The sequence below is a fragment of the Chelonia mydas genome, chromosome 10 (assembly GCF_015237465.2).
Source record: "Chelonia mydas isolate rCheMyd1 chromosome 10, rCheMyd1.pri.v2, whole genome shotgun sequence".
Lineage (NCBI taxonomy): Eukaryota > Metazoa > Chordata > Testudines > Cheloniidae > Chelonia > Chelonia mydas.
In genome coordinates this window covers 62,253,206-62,262,938 of record NC_051250.2, presented here as the reverse complement: position 1 = coordinate 62,262,938, position 9,733 = coordinate 62,253,206, and the positions used below count along the sequence as shown (strand labels likewise).

At 42.9% G+C, this 9,733-nt stretch overlaps 1 protein-coding gene across 4 annotated transcripts in view; it reads left to right on the top strand.

Moving 5' to 3' along the window:
• The first annotated feature begins 390 nt into the window (after positions 1-390).
• The window catches only part of DMXL2 (Dmx like 2), a 104,629-nt gene continuing 95,286 nt past the window's right edge, over positions 391-9,733 (top strand). For all 4 annotated transcript variants that reach the window (XM_037911707.2, XM_037911708.2, XM_037911706.2 and 1 more), the window contains exon 1: positions 391-525. In XM_037911707.2, the coding sequence (XP_037767635.1) occupies positions 439-525 (87 nt within the window). In that variant the 5' untranslated portion in view covers positions 391-438. The remainder of the gene's footprint in view (positions 526-9,733) is intronic.

The window sequence follows — 9,733 nt, the reverse complement described above, 5'->3', positions numbered from 1 at the left end:
CCCTGCGGAACTCGCTCGGGATCCCAGGCCGCGCCACGCTGAAGAGGGGAGATCCCCGGCACACGGCCAGCAGAGGGCCCGGTGCACACGCCGCGCGCAGTGCCACGCACACACCTGGGGTGCGGTCCCACGCACTCTGCCGCTCCCCCCCCCCCAGCGCGCACGCGCACGCGCACGCGCGCCGCGGCCCTGTATGCCCACGCCCACCGGCGAGTGCACCGCGCGCGCGCCAGCTCACCTGGTTCGCGCGCCCCACCGATCACCATTGGCTGCGCTCGCGCGAGCCGGTGTCTTCCCGTTCGGTGCGGCGGGAGGGAGGGAACACGGAGCCATCCGGGTCCTGCTCGGTGGTGGCAGCCGCTGCGCCGCGCCGCACTGCCGGCCCCGGGGAGCTTGGCCGGCCGGCCCCGCCGCAGCCTGTAGGTCTGCGGGGCCGCCATGCATCTGCACCAGGTGCTCACCGGGGCCGTCAACCCCGGGGACAACTGCTACTCGGTGGGCAGCGTCGGGGACACCCCCTTCACGGTGAGGGCGGCGCGGGGATAGTGGGTGGGGGTAATGAAGGGTGGGGCAGTGGGATGGGATAATGAAGGGTGAGGTAATTAGCTGGGGGTAATGAAGGGTGCGGGTAATTATAGCTGGGGCAGTGGGATGGGATAATGAAGGGTGAGGTAATTAGCTGGGGGTAATGAAGTGGGCGGGTAATTATAGCGGGGGCAGTGGTGCTGACTAGGTGCATGGTAGTGGGTAGTTATGCTCTCATGGTAGGCTGGGAAATTCATATTGAGATGCTCCAGTACAGAAATTGAGTGGGGAGAGAGGGGAAATAACCCATCCATTCAGTCCTTTGGTGTCTGTTTCCCGTGCAACAATCCCCTAGCGCCCACTTGGGGAAGCGAGGGAGGGAGGGATCTGCTGTTTTACGCTCCCAGAACACAGCAGCAGAGTGGGGCTGGGATTCAAGGATGCACTTGTCACCTCTAGCTAGTGTTGAGGGCCCACCTGACATTGTGAAGATGAAAGAGGGAGGGAGACCAATCAACTACATGTCCCTGATTTTTTTTGTGTTCAAGGAATAAAATAGCTAATAGTATGGCTATTTGCGATGAAAGATTCAGTTGGAACAATCTTCTTAAATACCCAATCTGTTGTTGGAGAGCAATTGGTCTTCTGTTACAATGAGGAGTTGAAAATTTAAATATTTATTCCTTTACCAAAAGCTTCCCTTAATATAAGTGAAAACAGATAAGACACATTTGAAACAGTTTGTTAGAGCCTAGTAATTTATATTTTGAGTTGATTTATTTACCATCCATGGGCCTCTCTTTCCCCCATTTTAATGTAAACATAATTGTCACTGATTTGGGTTATGATGTGACTCTATCTGATTTCAATGAGCGATCAGCTTCTGCAGTGTTTAGCACAATATAATTTAAATCAGTGTTTTACTATTTGAGGAGGAATTGTCTTACTAGGTTTTATGATAACCTTTACCAGCCATCATTCCAGGCCTGAACTAGTTCTTAGCTAAGTGATATAAAGCATTTTTATTCTAAAATAACTGTGGGCAGACTAATAGGACATTTTAAACCCTGCTTGGTCTTGTTAAAAACAGTTATAACAGATGGTTAAAAAGCTACAAGATACAAAGGGAACTAAGACTGAACATTTTCCCTCTTGTGCTGCTATGCAGGGCTACTGACATCTAAGGGCACTGTATGGCTGCTGTTACTTTTGATAGTCATAAAATCATATTGTAGTGTTCTTTCTATTATAATGTCCTGGAGAGTCAGTTTATAATATGCTGTCGTGATACTAAAATTTATTTTTGGTAATACTTGTTAGTTTTACAACACTCACAACGAATTATATCCTTTTGCAGATTAAGCAATACAGTATTAGGTTATGTCAATTTTCCAAGAATACCAAAGTCATGTTTTAGACAAATGCAAAATTATATGGTTCACTTTAATTGTAGAATTACATGTAAAGAACCTGAGCCTCTCCTCTGGCTATTGTCTGCAACTTTATTATGTTAAATTAAAATAAAAAGGAACTAGCAAGTGATATGTAAGAGAAAACATATCTCATGATCTTGCTCTGTTGTAACTCTCTGCTTCCCATTCTGTCTTATTTCACTCTTGGCGTATTATTTCTTGTTGTTTTAAGCCCCGAGCCTGCAATAAGCTTTGTGCAAGCGTAAAGGTCTTCCTGTGCAGAACTCATTCCAGGCTCAGGGCCTATGGCAGACCTGTTAATGTTGATTTCTTTTGTTAAGCACCATACACACCTATAGTGCTGTATTATTATAGGTAGGGCCTTACCAAATTCACAGCTGTGAAAAATGCATCACGGACCATGAAATCTGATCTCCCCCATGAAATCTGGCATGCAGTCATGGGCTCCTACCCTGTACAGGGCTCCAGCTGCTATTCCCGTAAATTAGGTCGACATAATTTTGTAGCATAGACATGACCCATAAGTTCCCATTTTAGCTCCTCTGCTGGCTGGTTCTAATAATTCTATGTACCTCACAGCTCCTTCATCAGGAGCTAGTAACAGATGAGGTAACAGGAGAGGTTGGACAGTTACTCCTGCTGGAATTCTGTGCCACTGTGCAATGCAGAATTTGTTCAGAATTCATGTTCCACAGAATTTTATTTTTCCGTACACAATTTGTGATTTCCACCAAAATGCTTCTTTTCTGGTTTTCTGTGTTTCAAATGTATTAGTTAGGTATACATGTAATGTCTTTGCGCACACACGAGTACTCTTCACCCTGAATTCCACTCTGTGAGTGTCTGACCCTAGTGGCACTGCCCTCTCTTATATTTCCTGCCAGCCTGAAACCAACCCTCTCCACTTTCATCTATTGCTGCAGCCCTTTCCCAGCACTCTCACCCGCCCCTTGCATGGGTGCGTGCATATGACTTCCAGAGAAGGAGTGTTGGCTGGTGAACCATGTACACAACCCAACCCACACAAACCCATACTACACTGTACCCTGGGTTTCCCTTCCCCATGCTAACCACCCTCTACCCTACAGCTAAACTACCGCTAACTCACCAACTCCCCTTCTGCTACAGTGGCGTGACCCAAAAATCTTACAATACACACAGAAGATTGAACTTGGATAAGACATGGCAGACAGACACAAAAACAGTCCTTAAGGACACTAGTGCCCTCTTAAGCCAAGTCATTACAATACTTTTGTGTAATGACTTTGTTTAAATGAAATGTTTTCATTTAAAGATTTCTGCAGACAGTCTGAAACAGAGGAGAGGTGGGAACAGCCTGCTGGCCCACAACTTGTCCCCCCACCAGAGCATACAGATCAAGCAGTGCACTGAAAATTAGTCCTGGGTTACGGGAAAGAATGTCTCCCCTCCTGTCCCTTGACCAACCCCAACATGCTTGGTACTCCTACTCCACTCGTGGAGATAAGAGTAGCCTTTACTCTGCTTGTGATCAGTCCAATTAGGAGGGGAGTTGGCTAGTGGAACCCTTGTCCCCAAATACCTGTTGTATAGTGGTATTCAGAGAGTCCCAGTGCAGCTGAGCTCAACAGGTGCTGGGGTAGTGGCTTCCTTGCATAGCCTGCTGAAATCCTGCTTCACACCATGCACAGTACAACTGCGGTGGTCCTGCTACAAGAGGCTTCCCCCATCCACACTTCCCATGAAAAAAGGGGCTCTCATATTTGTGTGAACTCTTCTATTCATCTCACTGGGTTGTGAATTCTGAAGTCTGTCTCTTACTCCTCAAACTTCTATATGTATGAGGCCTGTTTACCCGCTAATCCTTTGTAGTGTATAGCTATACCAGCAAACCCTCCAAGTGGAGATGCAGCTTGTACCAAGAGTCCTTTTACTTGTATAGCTTGTATCAATTTCCCAAACATGGACTTTTTCCAGTATAACTGTATCTTCACCAGGGCTTTTACTGGCATAGGTTGTCAATTAGGAATGTGGGGGGGAAAAACATGACTCTAATCCAACATAGCTATGCCAGCAAAGCTTTTAAGTGTAAACCAGGCTTCAAAATACTGGGAAAGTGTCCCATTAATTTGCACCCTCAATTTTGCACAAGCTTCAGGCACTGTTGGCAAGTAGATTAAATCTTCTGGCTGCTGTCTAACTGGTCTATAATTCCCCGGGTTATCCTTGTTTCCCTTTTATAAAATGGCACTATATTTGCTCTTTCCCATTCCTCTGGAATCTCTTGTCTTCCATGAGTTTTCAAAGATAATCGCTAATGGCTCAGATGTCTCCTCAGTCAGCTCCTTAAGTATTCTAGGATGTATTTCATCAGGCCATGGTGACTTATTTTAACTTTCCAGAAACCGTCACTTCTAGACCAAGATATGAGCCCAAACATCATGTCAAAAACAATTCACTGAAATTTAAATTTTTCAGAAACGTACGTTTTAATACAACTTTTGTCAAGTTCAGATTGGAATTTGATAAAAAATGAGAGAGATATATATCATGGGCACTCTGTCTGATTCAGACTATAGTCACTCTCCTGTTGACGCTGTTTCACTCTGTATAGATAAATATTCATTGGGTCAGAGCAAACAAGACTCTGACACTATAGGAAGGTAGTTAGGAAACACTCCTGAGATGTGAAAAATTCAGGTTCAAGTCCCTGCTGGACCTTATTTGGAGCAGTTACTTGAACTTGGGTATTTCACAGCTCAGGTGAGTACCCTCACCAATGGGCTGCTGGCTTTTCTGGGGTAGGTGTCTCTCTAGCTCATATTTCTTCACAAGAAATTTTAAAAGGTCTAATTTTCATTCCTCAGAATGAAAAACAGATTTCAAAACCTAGAAAATATTTGTAAAACAGAATTTGTTTTCTGGCTAGCTATATTGTCGAGAGGATAATCTTTCATAATAAAAGAAACAATGAGATGAGGACACTTCTGAAAAAAATAATAGTTTATCAACTCTGGATATTTAAATTGCAGAATCTAGCAGTAAGGCAGCTGAGAGGAAGCTGTTTATGAATGAACACACATACCCTATTCCCTTCCTAATATCTAAGGATGGAGGTAATGGATTAACTGTTTTTAAGTAATTAACTCTTAATTTGGATCAGAAATCCTGCTCTGCCAGGGTCAAGTTTGCCGCCATTGAACTCAATTACATCTCTGTCATCATTCACTTCCGTAGATTCAGGTCTTGGCCTTTAGCAAGAACATTGGCAAACTGCAGCTTGTTAGTGGCTTGTGGATCTTGAAAGTCATCCTTGCTTCTAAATGGAGTAGCAACTGCCAGAGTTTTCTTTGGAAGATATCAGTGAGACTAGAAATAAAACTGATGTTAGTTTCCTTTTGTGTCTTCTGACACTGTTTGAGGTTTCTTTACTGCTCTCATCATTGTGGATCCGAGCACCTTGTTTTCCCCAGTGTTTGTTTTTCATTTTTGTATCCTTTATAGATTTCTCCTCTGTCCTTGATGCCACCCTAGTGTATTTTTATCCTGTTCCCAATAGCAATATACTACTGTATTCGAGCTCCTGTGTTGTTGCCACCACTCTGAGCCAAGGAGGCTTGAACATGACTGACTCAAAGGAGAGACAGTCAACTGTGCTCCTAAATAAGAGGGAGAGGGTACTATTAAATATTACAGGACGCTTCCTCTTCTGCAGAGTGAGCTGCTTCTGAGTAATCCAACTCAAGGAGCAAAAGGCCAGAATTAGTTAAAATCTCAGTTGATTGATGGATTTTTTGGGGGGTTGTATTAAGTATAACTAGACTATATTTTAGGAATTTCTAACAGTCAATGTATTGAATGTAGCACAAAATTCAGATATACTTGTGCTCAGGTATATGGAATGTGTCTTGCAGTCCAGAAAAGTATGTAACGCTTATTTGAGTGAAAGCTTTTTAATTTTGCAGGTACACCTGCTAAGAAGGGAAGATTGCTTTAAAAGCAAAGGCAGATTTGCTTGATGCTGGGATTTTAATAACAATTGGTGTTAAGTTTACATGTGCTTTAAGAAAAAGTGTTTTTCAAAAGCCAAAAATTGCCGCAAATCAAGTAAAAATGCACCTCATCAAAACCAAGAAAAACAAAGTACTGGCCCCTAAAGAGTTTACAGTATAAGGCCCTGATCCTGCAGTTTAAAGCCCAAGTTCAACAGGGTCATTTTAAAACCAAGGGCCCTCTGCAGATGCAGGTGTCCATCCATACAGTCATTTGTAGTACTGTTGCCGAAGAAGGGAAGGAGAGAAAAGGGGTGAGAAGATAAGTAACTTAGTAAAATGTGCACACATCTCAGTAAGAGGTCTTCAACTTGACAGTTCTGTTCAAAAACTGTTTTTGCTTATCTTCCCCTTTCTCCCTACTTTGTCAAAGCATGATGAAATACAATACATCTAGCCCAAAAGTATAGCTTGTTGGCACAGGAAATAGTGAGAGAGGAAGGCATTTAAAAAAAGGAGGTATTTACTTTGGTTAGAATTACAGAGCCAGTAGCATGATGGGAGTGCGAGATAATACAAGAGCCAGAAAATCTTAAAGTGTATAAATGCTGTTAGAGCAACAATAAGCATAGTTAAGTTAAAATTGAGAAATCTTTACCTAAAGATGCACAGGAACATGGTTTGTATAATACTCTTCACTTGGTTAGGGTTGCTGTTAGTGATACATCAGAACACAGCTTGACTTTCAGATCCCAGGTTAAATTAGCAGGGCTGGCAGTTAGAAAAAACAAACATCCTTGTACATGTAAATGGCAGATTTGAGATGAAGGGCATTGGGAGTACTGCCTGGGAACTCTTCAATGCCAATTTTACAGACTCAAACAGCAGTTTAAGACAAATTCCCTGAAGACATAATTTAAAGGTTGACCACTGGAATGAATTCTAACTGAGCATGGACAAGCCTCTCTCAATATTTTTGTTGTCTAGTAATGTACCAGCACTTCCAAGCAATGAGGCTTCTACCACTTACTTGAAAAGATCAAAACTGTATTGGAAAAAGCACTAGAAGAGGTGGTGCTTCTTTTATTCTTCCTACACATAAGCCTCCTAACAGGAAATGTTCTACTCTGTTTTTTCTCCATCCTTCTTACTGCTGTTTTGGGTAAGGGTATGTCTTACCATCTAGCCCTGTCCAGCCTCTTTTTGTGATATCCTCTCAATAAATAGCTCCAGTGTCACTACTTTCTGCTCCTTATAGCTTTGGTAGAACTGCAGTAGACGCACACGAGTTGTGCGCTATTGACTCAGGAACACAACACTATAAGTTTACATTTGGAAGGTTTCAGAGTAACAGCCGTGTTAGTCTGTATTCGCAAAAAGAAAAGGAGTACTTTTGGCACCTTAGAGACTAACCAATTTATTTGAGCATAAGCTTTTGTGAGTACAGCTCACTTCATCGGATGCATACTGTGGAAAATACAGAAAATGTTTTTATACACATAAACCATGAAAAAAAAAATGGGTGTTTATCACTACAAAAGGTTCTCTCTCCCCCTACCCCACTCTCCTGCTGGTAATAGCTTATCTAAAGTGATCACTCGCCTTACAGTGTGTATGATAATCAAGGTGGGCCATTTCCAGCACACTTCCAGGAGAGTGGGGGGGAAATGCTGGAAATGTGCTGGAAATGGCCCACCTTGATTATCATACACACTGTAAGGCGAGTGATCACTTTAGATAAGCTATTACCAGCAGGAGAGTGGGGTGGGGGGAGAGAAAACCTTTTGTAGTGATAAACACCCATTTTTTTTTTTCATGGTTTATGTGTATAAAAACATTTTCTGTATTTTCCACAGTATGCATCCGATGAAGTGAGCTGTACCTCACGAAAGCTTATGCTCAAATAAATTGGTTAGTCTCTAAGGTGCCACAAGTACTCCTTTTATTTGGAAGGTTGTTGTCATGGGGTCACCACCTCCCAAGCAGCTTCTCTGGCCACTGGTCTGTTCTTTCCCAACCAAGGTATGGTCTAACTCCAAATCTTCCCAACTTGGCCTTTTATTTTTTCCAGTCAGAGGTATGGGACACAGAACATTCTCCCCACATGTTGGGCTTTGTACAGCTTTATATGCTCTCAAAACAAACAGCCTTTTGCCCACTTGGGCTTGCTACTGTGTTATTCAGGACCCCAGTCAGTCTTTCATCTTTGTTCTTACCTCTCTTCCATGGAACCCTTGCAGGAGTCTTCACTATCTCCTGCAATTCCTTCTCCATCCTGTCTTTCAGGGACTCCTGCAGGAGCCTTTGCTCTCCCTGTGGTTTCTTCTCTCTAGCCTTTCCTGGGTTCCTGCCAGAGTCTTTGCAGGATCACTACTAGCGTTTCCTCTCTATTGAACTTTGCTGCTGGCCTTTAGAGAGGCCAGCTATCCCTCATTGGGCCTGATGAGGTGGTGACTAATTAGTCACAGGCTGCACCACTTTCCCTTTAAAGGAGACAGGCTTACGTGCAACAATTACTTTGTAAAGTTTTGAAAATCTACTTTTTGTGCATGTAATTGTATGCCTACTTTGCATATCTAATTATTGCAAAAGGATGCAAATTGGACATTTTTGTGCACCAGTGGATATTTAGCGCCATGTATGTAACCACATCTCTAGTTTGTGTACACAGTTGCAACAGATATACTTACAAAGCAGGAGAGAAGTTGCATGCACAAAAATGTATGCAGACCTTGGTTCTAAGTTTCCTGTAGCTTCACTCATGACATTTTGAATAATTAATACAATTTTTAAGGGTCCAAATTTCTTAGCTAATTAAGAGTCTAGCTTTGTATTTAGGCTAGCAAAACCTACTCATTACCATTTCTGGCTCTTCAAATGTATTAGGTAATTTTCTTGGTTATCTAATGTGCCATTGGCCATCCATTGATATAACAAGTTGCAGATGCACTATCTGGCAACTTGAAGGAAAAGGAGGAGGGACGCAGGAGTATTCTTTGTTTGTTTGAAATAGAGACAATGGGGAATATATGTCCTTGTATTTTGGTAGCAGAGTGTCTTTTACAGACACTGGGTCAAATCTTGGCTTCATGGAAGTTAGTGGCAAAACTTCCTTTCATGGTTAGTGTTAGCTACACCAGTGACCCCTCTTAAGTCTCTTTTTGGTGAGATCTAAGGTCTTAAACCTTTACCTCGCTGGGGTGGAAGCGCACAATTCTCCCACTTGCAGACCTGATCCCCAGGGTACGGTACCTCTATTTAACATCTATTTTTACTCAGCAGGTTCAACTGGGTTTGGCATCTTCACGTCTTTTCAAGAATTTTCCTTTCAGGTGCTGTAACCAGGAGGTAAATGTAGTGACTTGTTACAGCTTCTTCAAAACAAAAGTAAATTGTAGTTAACGGGAACATAATTTCAGAGAAGATGGTTAAACAACAAAAGGCCTTCATGCATATGTCTTACCTTAACATATACCTCGAAGTTCGGCTGACCCAACACATCCCAAATACTTTTACTTCTTGGGGCCAGAGTTTGAGTCTGCTTCCATGCAGACATTACCTCTGTTCATGTTCATTAGGGACTGTGCTTTTAACAGTTTCCAAGTCTTTTGTTTCAGATTTCCCCATCTGAAGACTCTCTTCCAGCCTGGTTACTGGCCTTGACATCTGTATTGTCCCCTTAAGTACTGGTGGTCAAGTTATCTATGGCCATTGTCTGCGTTTCTGCAGACATGAGATGAACTCCAGAATCTTCACATTCTTTGCAGTCCCATTGGTGGCAGTGGGGCCATAATTTAATCTGCT